Here is a 14,059-nt window from a genome sequence, read left to right on the forward strand (position 1 = left end):
GAGGGCTTAAAGGGCAACATGCTTGTATGTATTTCCTCAGACATTCATGGTTAAAAAAAGGATGGATATTAGTTACCTGATGATGCCCTGGCTTTTTCTGTTAGTGCCACCATAATGTTGACATTTTTGATACTGAGTGACTTGTCTCAATAACTGTCAGATGGACTGCCATGTACTCAGCAACAAATTCATGTTCAGCCAGTAACTTTGAAGTAGTTAAACTGAGACTTGTTTCCTTCAGTTATCTGTGTATTCCTGTAAACATTTACATTAAACCTGCCTTGTCATCCAAAGTGGAGCTCAGGCACGTGGTTTCCTGCGAAGCCTGGGCATGACATTAGATTTGCTGTGAGGTTTTCTCTTCACAAAGGATGTCTTCTGCATAATGACTTGCAGATATCAGTTCCATTGTGAACTAGATATTACTTCTGAGTGAGTGAGTCTCCTTTCTCCTCCCTTCGATCTCTCATTCATGTTCACACATTGACTTTTAAAGCCTGCAAATGCCACTTAAGCCACAGGATTAACCTCCCAATGGTACACTGTCAGAAGAGCTAAGCTATTACATGAGAGACTCACAGTGATCAAACAATGACTTGGATATAAAGTGGGTGTGCCCACTAGCACAATCATGAACACATATTTGAACACATAAGTAGACTAGCTAACCATGAAAACTACTCAATAAGATTACACACACACTGTTTTTATCAAACCAACAGGCGTGAAATATGACCTGTAAAGTAATCTGCACATAACTTACCTGAATTGACAGCAGCAGACTGCAAAGCCTGTTTTGGGCCATGTGGTATTGGACATATTGCCCCTCTTTGAAGTATTCCTACTGTACCATGACAGCAATGACAAATCACATGTTGGGGGTCTGTGGTAAGTGTTATGTCTACAGTACATCTCATCTCAGGACACGTTGACTGACCATGATAAATTTCACCCCCAAAGAGAAGACTCAGGAGATATCGTCTCTGTCAGTCTCCACACTCAAAGGAGGTTCAGCACAAAAGAGAGAAACCCGACCTCTTGTATCACCGACAGCTTCTTTCATGTCAAATGAGAACCATCCTGTATTGATGCTTTGAAATGTGGTTATTGTTGCACTTATACATCCTGTACAGAACAAGATCGAATAGAAAACAATAGTTACTATATCTCTGGACGCTCTGAAGCAATTTCAAGAAACAACCCCAGACTTTAGGTAAGTACCACTTTTATTAAAAAGAAAAAAAAGAATGTAGAAAATTTGCACAAAAAATGTCGATCAGCATCAAAGTCCTTGGGTAATCTACACATTCAGTTCAAAATATGTACAATTGGATTAATACTTAATTTATCATTTTTATCTTCATTAACTAATGAAATATTAATTTAATGGTACTTAAAATTAATGCAAAAGCCTGTGGGATTTAACAGATAAACATTCTAAACACAAAAAGGTGAGCTGCAGAAATACGCTTCCTGAAAAGAGAGCCAAATATGTATTTGATCTTATGCTGCCCTCTAATGGTTTAAAGAAGTAACTACCACAACTTTAGACAAGACTTCTCAGAGAGGAACACAAATCAAGGAACCTAGAAAAGGGTCATTACATCACCGAATCACGCTTTGGTGCCAGACTGTGGTGACAGCTGTAATGAAATCAATGTGTTTCTCCTGGCATCTCCCATTGACTTCAATACAGCTGACAGTGACGTAATGACCCTTCTTTCTTTTTTAGGTTCCTTGACACAAATCAGAAACAACTGACAGGATGCATTTACAAACATTCAGCAACAAACACACATCTCTTTTCACTTTTTTAGTGGCTTGCAACAGAGAAAAAAAACTGACCTCTCTGGAATCTATGCACAGTGAGCTACTGACCGATTAATATATTGTGACGACGTTATATGTACACATTCATCTATCTACTGTTTTTGTGCCTATCTTTGATCCATCTAGGTCAGAGTTTTGGCAGTAAGCAAACCGACTAGCAAGGTCACCACTGAGCTCAACTGGCTTGAAGCATCGCTCGCTCTCATCCATTTGTCTGCGAGAGAAAAAATAAAATGTAACATTAGCAGTCAAAGAAAAACAAGCAGCACAAACACGAACACACATCTGAGCCTCTTAATTCTGTATTTGTTCAAAATGAATAACTTTTCATCATCTACTCATTGAGCAGTATGCCATCTACATGAGTACAGAGGTGATGAAAATGTAATCAGTTACCTGATTTCGGGATTAGTGGTCCTAGTGAGATAGCTGCAGTGTCATGGAGGGAAATATCCCTTGCGACCCTTGTGTGGTAACCCGGGTAGCAATGCTGCAGGAAACAAAATTAAAAGTCTTCAGCCTGAAAGTTTTATCTGGAGTGAATTTCGGCAGAGTCAGCAATTAAAGGTGCTCCCTACAGATACACACAAGTAGATTGGTACGTACAGCGGAGCAGTTGTTGTGTCTCAAAAGACACAGGTGGACCTGGCAGTGAAGGTAGATGGATGAGAAGTTGGTAAAGGTGAACATCTTGAAGGAGAATCGGGCCACAGTGGAGATGCCGTTCTGAACCAGCTCTACTGTCCCATCTGCTGTATTAGGACACCTGAAATACAGGGAAAGTTACGACGTTATCACTATGAGTAAAGTAAGATGTAATAGGGAAGATGGCTAAAGTGAGACAAAAGAAGCTCTGTTACGGTTGTTTCATATTTTTGTATGCCAACAGAAACTCCTTTACTCTGTAGTGATGAGATCCCAGCGGACAGGGTAGTTCGCATCATTTAAAGGTGTGGCCCAACATGAGTCCAGAATCGTGGAGATCTGCTGTTCATCAACTCCTTCCGTCTGCACCTCGATGTACAGCCTCTGGTCAATTTCCATTTCTACGTTGCTGTTACTGGTCAGGGGGAAGTTGAAGCCGGCGTCCTCGTAGGGGATCATCCTCAAATGATACTGACCCAGGCCTGATGGAAGCTTCTTGTTTACAATGCTGCAGAAGAAACATCACAAACTGTGATTACACTTGAATATCTTTCGAATGTAAGAATAAGTATTAAAGAAGTAACACAATAATCAGTAACCAAACATCATAATTATGATCATGCAAGCCACATGGTATTGTGGTTATCACCTCTCTATAGGGTTGATGCCCACATCCATAGACAGGGCCTGGGTTAGCGGGTATTCACAGCTGAAGTGCAGGCGGATGCTCTTCTCACGGCTGATGAGGCCCTCATGAGTGTCCACGTCGCCCTGGATGGTGTTCTCATAGCTGAAATGGGTCCCGTTGCTCTTTGAGAGTAAGATGACAAAATACTTTAAGTGTTTTGATTTGAGTATGCCTTTCATTTATGAATATGAAGTTGCACATTGGAGAAAACTTTGTCTACATAATGTATGGACTGTACCCTGAGAACTGTCCCACACAGCTGGTCCTCATTGTTAAAGTGGAAGATCAGTCGTCCGTCCTGAAGAGTCCCGTTGCAGGAGTCCTCCCTGAGATGAAGGGCACCAAGGTGGAAGCCAGCTTCAAACAGCTGGCAGCGCGACACTGACATGGTGCCTGAACTGCTGACACAAGTGATGGACGAGTCTATGAAAGAGAAATGGTTAAGTTATAGTTATCTTGTTTGACACTAATCTGTTGTAGCAAGTTTTAACTGTTATCTTTCATGATCTCATAGATATTTGATCATTTTATTTAACGAGACAAAATCATTTTTCAACAATCACAGCAAGCTAATGTGCAATAGACAGCTTTTTAGGGAGAATCTGCCCTCACCGTAGCTCTCATTGTTGGGTCGATGGTGGTGCTCATCACAGAAGCAGCCGGAAACACCATCTTTCTCACCACACCACTCATACTCTGTGCAATCCAGATCTTCACAGGGGTCTGACTCAGCTGTGGAAACAGTGTGGAAAGAAAGAGACAAGGACAGATATAAAAAAACAAACACAAGATTTATTTTCTCATGCATTATCTTGGCTGTCTATTAGCCAAATCAAAACATACCACACTGCAAAGCTGAGCGCCACTCTGGGATGTTCAGCTCCAAAACAGAGCAGGTTCTCTCATAGGCTGAAACAGCAGAGCACAGCATGCCATTGGCCAGAGTGTAGAGGCAGAGGTCATAGACGCAGGAGGTGAAAAAAGGCTGAGGGTCAGAGTGCAGGTGACAGTCACTGAATGGACCACTGGTGTTGGTGATGACACCACAGAGCTCAGAGTATTCGTCCATGAAGGGACAGTCGTTCAGTCCATCACCACTGTCATCATCTGTGGATCCACATCTGGAAAGGACATATCATGCTGTCATTACTGTCTGCTGCAAAGTCCATAATATTATCTACAGTTCTTTTCATAACAGCTCACCCTGGTTGGCTCGTGGGTGCCTTCCAGCTGTGTCCAAAGTCATTGTCATTTTGTGCTGATGTGCCATTGGGCAAGACTTTATCATCTGCTGGGTCATTGTTGAAGTTTCCACACATCCCTGTGATTCTGTTCTGATGATTTCTGTCCAGTCTGACCACTAAAGTACTCTGGCCGTCAAACTGGACTATCAAGTCAGTGGCTTTGACCACTATGTAGCTTCCCTGCCTTTCTACCTGAGCTAAACTTCCTGCAGTGGTGGGAAGAGACACCTCACTTCCATTCACCTGGAGGGATGAGAGATTAGAGAGAGATGGAGAGGAGGTGAGGAGGCACGTTGTAACCTTTGTTTACATCCAGACAGGAGAAGTACGTTATAAAAAAATATAGTAATTAAAAGTTTACCTGTACTCTTTTGTTGGGTCCAATCCTGATGTAAGCACTCTCTGGGGGATCTGAGAAGTATATATCGACTGCTGATACAAACGACACACGGTTGTTGCCACGGTGATTATTGGTGGCTATTACCTGAAACTGTGTCTCATTGGTGCCTTGGCTCACACTCTGAGCAATGATGTAAGAGCATGTGCCCTGGAAATGAGCCACTGCCCCATCAAAGGTGATGTAGTGTGGGTCCCCCCACACAGTGCATGTAGACATGGCATCGAAACAGCCCAGCTGGCCATTTCTGATGGTGCACTCTTGTTCGGGAGTGCAAGACGCAGCAGAGCAGCGCAGGTCATTGGGAGCATGGCACTCACATCGCTGGGAGCATCCCTCTGTCCAGAACGACTCATCAGCCTGTAGCATGTGAGAAGAAGAGACACACACCACATAGGCCCAACCAATTAATAGGTCTTCTTCACTGCAGACATATTCACAGGAAATACACAAGTATAATTGAAAGCATTAAAGAAGGCTCAGTTTCATTTATTGAAGGTGAGTCAGCAGGTCCAGGGCTCACTGCGGAGGCTTTCCTGGGAGAACACTTAAAATCGAACAGAGCCATTATTAATGCTGTTCCACTTGTGATTTTCCTGCCATGAAAGTCAATATAATATAAGACTAACATAATGTGCCAATAAAATTGCTGCAATTAAAATATACACACTGCATGTTGCTGGAGGCAAAGACATGCTGGTCTGCTACCAGAAAAATCTCACTGCGCATGTCAAACCGTTGTCCAGGTAACCATTTTTTGTGCTAATCTAGCTAGCATACCAGTGACCGTAAACAGTAACGACGCAGACAGTTTCCATAAGTATAGTTCAGTAGTTTACTTTATAAGTAGATTTAATGGTTAGGTGGAGATAAGTTTGGCACCCAACCAACGTGTAGTAACTCAACATACCAGTAACGAAGCTAACCATCAACACCGCAAAGACGAAGGAGCAGGAAACATGGCGTCAAAGGCGCACAGTTTTGTTTTTTACCTTTCCTGCCACTTGGTGGACACTCAACTTCAAGGCCAAGCTGAAGACTAAAAACAATGGCTAAAACTTTCCTGGAGCGGCCGGTAAAGCTTCAGTTGTGGACATTTGTCAATGCACTTTTACCGGGCTCGCTTAACGTTACGCTATAAACTCCAAAGGGAATGTGTGCTAACGTTAACTAAACAGGTGTTAGATAGCCTGTTTGTAACACGGACACAGCAACGCTAATCTACAAGCATCACCATCGAGTATCATCGGAAAGCGGAGAAAGCCGACAGCATGTCGGAGGTTAGTTTGACAACAACCTGCTGTGACGCTGCTCAAAATCATCATTCAGTCTGGATCTACTTTTCCACACAGACAGAGGCCGACGTCGGCAATAAAAACGGAATCGATTATCCCTGAGAAGCGTGCAACAAGAAAGGAGGTCAGTCTTTTCATTTACAATATGTAAATTGTAAATATTACAATATTTCCTCTTCCTTTGTTGTTGTTGTTGAGTGTGCCTGAGTTGTTGTGTTTGAGTGTATCCTCCTCCTTCACCCGCTGTGGTGACCACACTACTCTCTGTGTGTCTTAGATTGGTTACAGAGTAAATACAGTTGGCCAGTGCTTGTGTGATAAATGCTTCATGGAAAGTTTATTTAGATTTTTAGTGTCTAGTTGAAATGATCATCTGGAGGTATACGATTTTTAAGCATTTCTTCAATTGATAGTCAATTAGCAGTTAATCATTAATAATATATTAAATATGTTGGATGTATTATCATTAGAAAAATCTTTCAACCACTGACTTCATCTATGCTTGATGCAAAATCAGAGTAAGCTACATTAAGAGTTAAAAGAACAGAAAAGGAAACACCACCTTACTTGAATGATAAACTAAATAACGCAAAATAATGACTTATTTTTCATTGCTGGGCTCCCATCTGTTGCTATTCAACACCTGCCCCAACAAAATCCAAAATTACAAATGACTTGCATTTTATTGAAGTACTTTTTCTCATACCAGTATTTTGTATTTTAATTTGATATAATCAAGTTTTTGTAATCTGTAACAAGATACTTTTTGATGTATCTGTGCCCGTCTCTGATTGTCAGTTAATACATTTTTAATCGGTTAAATTCATGACAGTGAATCATTAGAAGTTGTTAGTAGTCTAACATGATATACCTAGATTAGCCTTACCAGAACTGCAGTGCCAAAAGTGCCTCTGCTCTGATCTACTTCTCATATAATTCATAAACGCCCTCACTTATATGCCTCAGGCTATTCTGTGGTTCAGCACAACCCATTTGTCTCCATGTAAAAACAAATCAGCAAAAGTGGCTGCTTGGGTGCCCATATGGTAGATAAAACATTATAAAGTTCCCAGTAACGCGGCTCGGTGTCCAAGAAAACTACCCCACATGCTTAAAAATTAGACCTCTACTAAACACTGAATAAACTATGATTAATAAATAAATGATAAATCATTAACATCCCTAGTTCCCTATGTTTTCTTATTGCAGAGGTGTAGCAGTTGTACTTTAAATTAGAGTCAGATAAATGACATGAAATGTTGCCTGCCTTGTTTTTAATAGCTACATAAAGGGCAACATTATCTTTACTATGATATGATCAGCAGGAAATGCCCTGTGTTCAAAACAAGACCAAGTGTGAATACTTAAATGAGTTTGCAGGATTTTCACACACCAATATACTTAGCGGCAGTTTATAATCCGTGGAGGGAAAATTATATTTCTCTGGAAATTTACCATGATGGCAATCATTTTATCTCATAAAGCAACTGTCAAAGATTATTTAGTATTTACAGGTACAGTATATGACTTACATTATAGTAGTATCCATCGTATTGGCAGCCACACCTTTCCACAGGGACACACCTTGTCCCACTCCTGACGAAGCCTTCGTCACAGAAACATCCCTCGGAGCAAACCTGCTCACAGGTGGCGTCAATGCTGCTGGCACAGGTGTGGCCACAGTCAGTACCACACAGCTCATAATGGCTGTTGGCTGGACAGTCGAGTCCTTAATAAGTGAGGAAAGAACAGGAGAGCTAATGAGTTTTTTCCATAAGTCTGTATGTCGGACAGCATGTCATAAGATTATCTCAGAAAGCACACCTTACAGTTGAGACTAGATTTCTACATTTTTTTTAAGTAATGATTTGACTGGTTGACTTACTGCACGTCGTGTTCTGCCTCCAAGGGTAGATTTGAACATTAGCAGATTGACAGGCACTGACATATGCCTGAATGGCCCTGCACAGAAGATCTTGGCCCTCATTTCCAGACACACAAACATCAAACACGCAGTCATTGAAATATGGCGCTGGGTCCACCTGCTCATGGCAGAAGCTGAAGGGGCCGTCAGCTGCTTGAATCACCTCACACTGAGCTCTAGCAGGAAGCTCATCGGTACATTGTGGACAGGAGGAACCACACCCATCACTGCAGGTGTAGTTTCCTGCCACCTTCCAAGCTGTCCCAAACTCATCTGGAGTGGAGACCGTCATTCCAGACGGGGTCTGGAAGTCATCGTTTTGATTTCCATTGAAGTTTCCACAAAGTCCACAAGTCTGACCACTATTGATGATAATAATTACTTTTAGTGTCATTAATCAATAGATAGATTGTTATTAAATCACTTAAACACATCTGAAAACAGTGTTTTAAGCATGTCAAAGCATTCCTATCTTATTTTCAGTGGATGGCAAATACCTGTAATTTGAAGGTACAGAGATAAACACTGTACTCGATCCATCGTAGGTGACAGTCAGGCCGAAATCAGCACTGATAAATGTGCGAGATCCACTTTTATAGATAGACACACGACCTCCATTCAAAAGAACTGGTAAATTTCTTGTTTCACCATTTACCTAAAAGAGAATTTTGTAACTCATATTGTAACTCAAAAAACAGATGCATTTTCTTTTTTTCTAATTAAAATAACATGTACCTGAAGTAATCTCTTAGTTTTCTTCCTATATTATTCACTTAGTCATGGAAATAGGTGTAATGAATGAATGAATGAATGAATGAATGCAAATTTATTTCGGACGTGAAAACAAAACAAAACAAAAGGTTAAATTAGTTCGACAATGAAGCATAATAAAATCAAAAGCATGTTACAACATGTATTCCATTAACAAGCATTGACATGCCTGAAAAGGAGTAGGAAGAAGTATAAACTTATTTAATCCTTCCCCTTCTCCTCACCTAGATTAAACCTGAGTTTAAATTAATCATAGCAATTGAACCTGATTTTGAAACTTGATTTTAATAACTTACTTGAACCATACGATGTCTTTCCCTTGAAATATGAACTTGATAGCCCCACACATTCACAAAAACTTCGGCTGTGATTGAAACTGGCAACCCATGCCACGGCTCATTCTTAGCCTCCACTGAAAATTGATTCAGCCCATCTGTGTCATTACAAAGTGTCGCCAAAACATAACGGCAGGTTCCCTGGAAGTCATAGGCCTTGCCATCAAAGGTGAGGTAGTGCGGGTCTCCAGAGGCAGAGCAGGTGCCATGACGGTTAGGATGGCAGCCATACTCACCCTCCACCACACGGCAGGACTCCTGGGGACCACAGGAGTTGGGGATGCAGTGGACTACCCCAGTGGTGCCATCACAGCTACACAAGCTCTGACACTCCTCACCATCCCAGAACTGTTCGCCACCTTGCAGATAGCGTCCTTGGTGATTGCATCCGCAGGCTGTTGGTGGCACACACTGGTTGCCATTGAGTACGAAGCCATCATCACACTGGCAACCTTCCTGACACACATTGTCACAAGTGAAAGGGAAGGAGAGGCTGGGGCAGGCAGAAGGACAGGTGGTCCCACAGAGTTGATAGTGGCTATTTACTGGGCAGGTTTGCTCTAGAGACAAACAAATGGGTAGATTCAAAAGGTCATTAAATACTTTTGCAACATATCCTTACTATAGCCACAAAAGGAAAAATGCTTACCACAGTCAGTTGCATTCCTCCACTGTCCTAGGGAAACGCCCCTCTGTTGACACATCAGTGCATAATCTCGCAGGACCTCACATAGTGCTGATGCTGGATCTCTAGAGGTCCTAATGATATCGACACATGTATCCACATGCTGCTGTGGGTCCACAGTGGGCCAACACGGGACAAATGGCCCATGCGGAGAGCCAAGAATGCCACAGTACTCACTAGAATTGTAATTCGTGGTAGAATTATTATTTACACTTTCCACACAGTGTGCTGCCAGGGAGCCCTCTCGCCAACTGTCCCCAAACACCTGAGAGCTATTGACCAGGATGCCATTGGGTGTGCGGAAATCGTCATGTGGGTGACCATTGTAATTACCACAGAGTCCACCTAGAGAGCCATTGTAGATACCAGGTGCAGTGACACGCACAAAGTGAGGCCAAACTGTCTGCACAGTTACACCAAAGGAGGTGCGAAGGATGATACTGTGAACGCTGCTGTGGTAGATATGAATTTGGTTGGATGCTGAGTTGAATGGTAGTCTGATCCGCCGACCGTCAACCTAAAGGCATTTAGATTCACATTTTGTAATTAACAATATTGAAACAAAGGCATGTGCTGTTAAATATTCAGAAAGAAAGATTGCATCATCACAGGAGATGTAATCTTATGAGAAATGTTAGTAGTAACAACATTCATATAACTAAACTTTTCTCACTTATCAGCTATCATTTTGTCACATTTGTCTTCATTAATGTTCAGATGCCTCTTTTAAAAATGTAGTATCACATTAACAGAATCAGTCGTTTCAAAATTATTCAAATCACGTACCTGTATTCTGCTGCTACTTGACATCTCAATGGACACGTGTGTTCCCTCTGCCTCAAAGTTAAGCAATCGGGCAAAACCTTGTTGGCCTCTGGGCACTTTTTCTGCTGTCACCACAAAGTGTGGGTGACTAGACAATCCCATCACTTTGGCAAGGGTCAATCGACATGCCCCAGGATACTGGTATGTCAGTCCATCAAATGTGTGATATGACCCTGGGCCTCTGATCCAGCATGTTGCATAGCTGTTGGGTCTACAACCTCTTTCTCCTTCCTCCACATTGCACGATTCATGCGGGCCACAACCATGGGAGCGACAGGTCATGGAGCCATGACTGCAGCTACAGCGTCTTCCACAGTCTTCGTCTAGTATTACGGTGTCTCCAGAGCGGTAGTAGCGACCCTCAAAGCTGCAGCCACACTCTGAATGAGGGACACAGACCCCAGCACTAAGGATGTAGCCGGCATTGCAGATGCAGCTCTCCTGGGCAGGGAGAGGGCAGTTCTGGGTAGAATTGGGGTTGACACAGGTAGCTGGACATCCTGTGCCTTGGGGCTCAAAGTGGCTGTTGGCTGGACAGGGGATTTCTAGAGGAAAAAATGACATTGATATTGACATCAAGGACATTTAATTTTACCCAAAGGATTATTTTTTAATTATTTTTAATTGAATGGCAGACATACCACAGAAGCCTTGTCTCCTCCAGCTTGGCAGCTGTACACCATTCTGTTGACACTGACTTGCATACACATGTAGGGCTTGGCACAGGATGGGCTGGTACCCTCCTCCTACACACAGATCGAACACACAGCTCTCCACAAAAGTCTGTGGGGGAAGTTGTTGATGACAAGCAGCAAAAGGTCCAGAACTGTTCTGGAGGATACCACAATGGTCAGTATTGCTGTATAAAGCTGTCTGATCATCAGTGCAGGCAGCACAGGCCAGACCTCCACATGATGCCTCACAGCCAGGCTCATCATCCCCTGACGCTTGCCAGCTGTTGGCAAAATCCACATCAGAACTCACAACCTCACCCTGACGGGTTCGGAAGTCATCCTGACGAATACCATTGAAGTTTCCACAGAGGCCACATGTTGCATTCCGATAGGCGTAGGGCACCCTGATCCTGACATAGTGATTTGTGTCATAGGATACTTCCAAGCCAAAGACAGTGCTGACGATCACAGAAAAACCTGACTCATACACCTGGATGGTGCCGTTGTTGAGATAAAACGGAGTGGCTGCAAAGGTTCCATTTACCTGCAAGCACACCAGCAAGTCTGTCAAGAGCAGCAAAGACATATTTGATCTCATACATAAAGAAGTATCATGTTTGATCTCAATCATAAATACTAACCTTAGCTTTAGCACGATGTCCCTTGACAAGCTCAATGGTTTCGTTATAGACATACACTTTGACCAGTCGTGTCCAAGAAACATGAGTGCTGCCCCGGTGCTCGTTCTTGCCTTCTACTCTATAGTACGGCAGCCCTAGACCACATTGCTCAGAGAGAACATAAGTGCAGGTGCCCTGGAAGTGAAATATTGTGTCATCGAAGGTATAGTAATGTGGATCACCACTTACGGTGCAAGTACCTCTCTGCACCGTCTGACAGGAGAACTGAAAGGCACTTGGCCGGCAGATTTGGGAAAAGGAGCAGGGTTGGTTTTGACACTGCAGGCCTGCTGGGGTGCAGGTGCACTTTTGTGCACAGGTACTGTCCCTCCAGAATGAATCACCCAGCTGCACATGTTGACCTTGAAAATAATCAAAGGAAAAGGTCACTTAAAGGCCATTACATTTAAACCATGTCATTTGAGAGGGAAAACTGTTCATGGCTTGCCATAACAAATTACTCTGCATTGTGAGCCGTTTTTTTTTTTTAAGTTGCTAAAATGGGTCGGCAAATCTACTTGGGTGGCCGCTTATATACCTGGGCAGCCCACCCAAGTAAAGTCTATGTGTGGGAAACACTAGCTGAGCCACTAAGGGAGAGCTCCTGTGGTGGAAACGGTATTGCCAAATCTAGTTCTAGCACTTTAAGCACAAAGAGAGAACCATAGAGTCAGATAACAGGCAATCTCCCATCACCTCATTTGCTAGCAGTGTTAGTACACACTGTTGTGATGCCACTGAGGCAGAGATGATTAGCCAGTTCATTACAAAATGGTGACTGCTTTTAAACTTTGTGGCAGGAGGAGGCTTCTGTGAGGTTATGGCGTTTGTTGAATACAAGCTACCATCACTCTGAACAGCAAATACTTGAGTGAGTATGAGGAAAACACAGTGAAATTGAGGGCTCAGCTTCAAAGGTAGCTATTAACACTGACTCCTCTTTACATCCACATTTGGTTGGTCATTGCTAACCCTATTTTTACATAAGATTTTTTTGTTCTTTGCTCGATAGTAATTCAGTATGAGTACTCATGTATGGAAATTATTTAAAATGTCCACCCTTAGTATATACTGACATAAAGCCCAACCCCACTTCATGGTTGACAAGATGAGGATGATAATTAATCTTCTTCTATCTTCTACTGTTATGAACGTTTGGATAGTTGTGAAGTTTAGACTGACATTCTGAGTTAACCAGACACATATGTATGGCTGATGCCATATTCTATGTTGTTGTGCCCTATTATCTGTTAGTATGTTATTGTTAGAAAGTTAGCATGTAACTTTGTGTTTGAGGGAGAAATGAGATATTGCCGCTGGTCTTGTGTGTGGATCTCATCTATTCGGCAGTACCAGGTTCTTTTAGGACTGGTCGGCAAGGTGCTAGAATGGACTGGGTTCAGGTCTCGGTTTTAGGCCCCTGCAGAGCTCTACCACTGATACACATTACTGTAAGGTACAGCAGTGATGATTCCCCAGAAGAAGCAAAAAATAGTAATCACCCTCTGTATCTAATTTTACCGTTGAAAGTGCAGCCTCTTGATCCGTCGTCTGTCCGGAAGGCCCAGCGACCTGGCACATTGACATTGCTGCTCCGGCGGAAATTTGAGTTACTGCCCGTAGCAGTGCTGGAGAATGATCCAGGGATTACGAAATGGTGAATGGAGTTTATTGTGTCGTAGCCAGCCTGCAAACACAAGTTGAAAAAAAAATAATAATGATAATTAGAATTTGTTTGTATTTTTCATGTGGAAAAAGTAGCATGTATTCTTGCAATTTTGGTATCATATCTGGTAATAACTACTAAATATCATTGGTGTAGTGGATCTGACCTGCACAATCCGAGTGGTTGAAGCTATTATCCCATAGTTCATCAGCACAAATGAGAACTGGCCTCCAGAGATCAACACAGCTTGGACAGTTGTGCGCTAGAAAAGATTAATTCAGAATCATAGGTATTGCCTCTTCTTTGCTCTACTGTACTGCAACTCGGAAACATCATTATCAATTAATCTGCTGATTATTTTCACAATTAATCAGTTAATTGTTTAGTCTATAAAATGTCC

The 14,059-nt window shown here is 42.4% G+C and overlaps 1 protein-coding gene across 1 annotated transcript in view; it reads right to left on the reverse strand.

Moving 5' to 3' along the window:
- Window positions 1-2,727: 2,727 nt before the first annotated feature.
- LOC311250202 (IgGFc-binding protein) overlaps window positions 2,728-14,059 on the reverse strand; it is a gene marked incomplete at its 3' end in the record, with an annotated part of 42,668 nt that continues 31,336 nt past the window's right edge. Inside the window, exons 36-52 of the mRNA XM_084341778.1 lie at window positions 13,826-13,921; window positions 13,515-13,680; window positions 11,955-12,355; window positions 11,281-11,857; window positions 10,601-11,184; window positions 9,779-10,331; window positions 9,091-9,689; window positions 8,521-8,678; window positions 7,985-8,385; window positions 7,632-7,828; window positions 4,769-5,164; window positions 4,367-4,650; window positions 4,007-4,284; window positions 3,776-3,895; window positions 3,402-3,586; window positions 3,125-3,285; window positions 2,728-2,983 (exon numbers count right to left, since the gene is read on the reverse strand). Coding sequence (XP_084197904.1) covers window positions 2,728-2,983; window positions 3,125-3,285; window positions 3,402-3,586; window positions 3,776-3,895; window positions 4,007-4,284; window positions 4,367-4,650; window positions 4,769-5,164; window positions 7,632-7,828; window positions 7,985-8,385; window positions 8,521-8,678; window positions 9,091-9,689; window positions 9,779-10,331; window positions 10,601-11,184; window positions 11,281-11,857; window positions 11,955-12,355; window positions 13,515-13,680; window positions 13,826-13,921 — 5,412 coding nt within the window. The remainder of the gene's footprint in view (window positions 2,984-3,124; window positions 3,286-3,401; window positions 3,587-3,775; window positions 3,896-4,006; window positions 4,285-4,366; window positions 4,651-4,768; window positions 5,165-7,631; window positions 7,829-7,984; window positions 8,386-8,520; window positions 8,679-9,090; window positions 9,690-9,778; window positions 10,332-10,600; window positions 11,185-11,280; window positions 11,858-11,954; window positions 12,356-13,514; window positions 13,681-13,825; window positions 13,922-14,059) is intronic.

The sequence above is a fragment of the Pagrus pagrus genome, assembly GCF_965226575.1.
Source record: "Pagrus pagrus genome assembly, chromosome: 21".
Taxonomy (NCBI): domain Eukaryota; kingdom Metazoa; phylum Chordata; class Actinopteri; order Spariformes; family Sparidae; genus Pagrus; species Pagrus pagrus.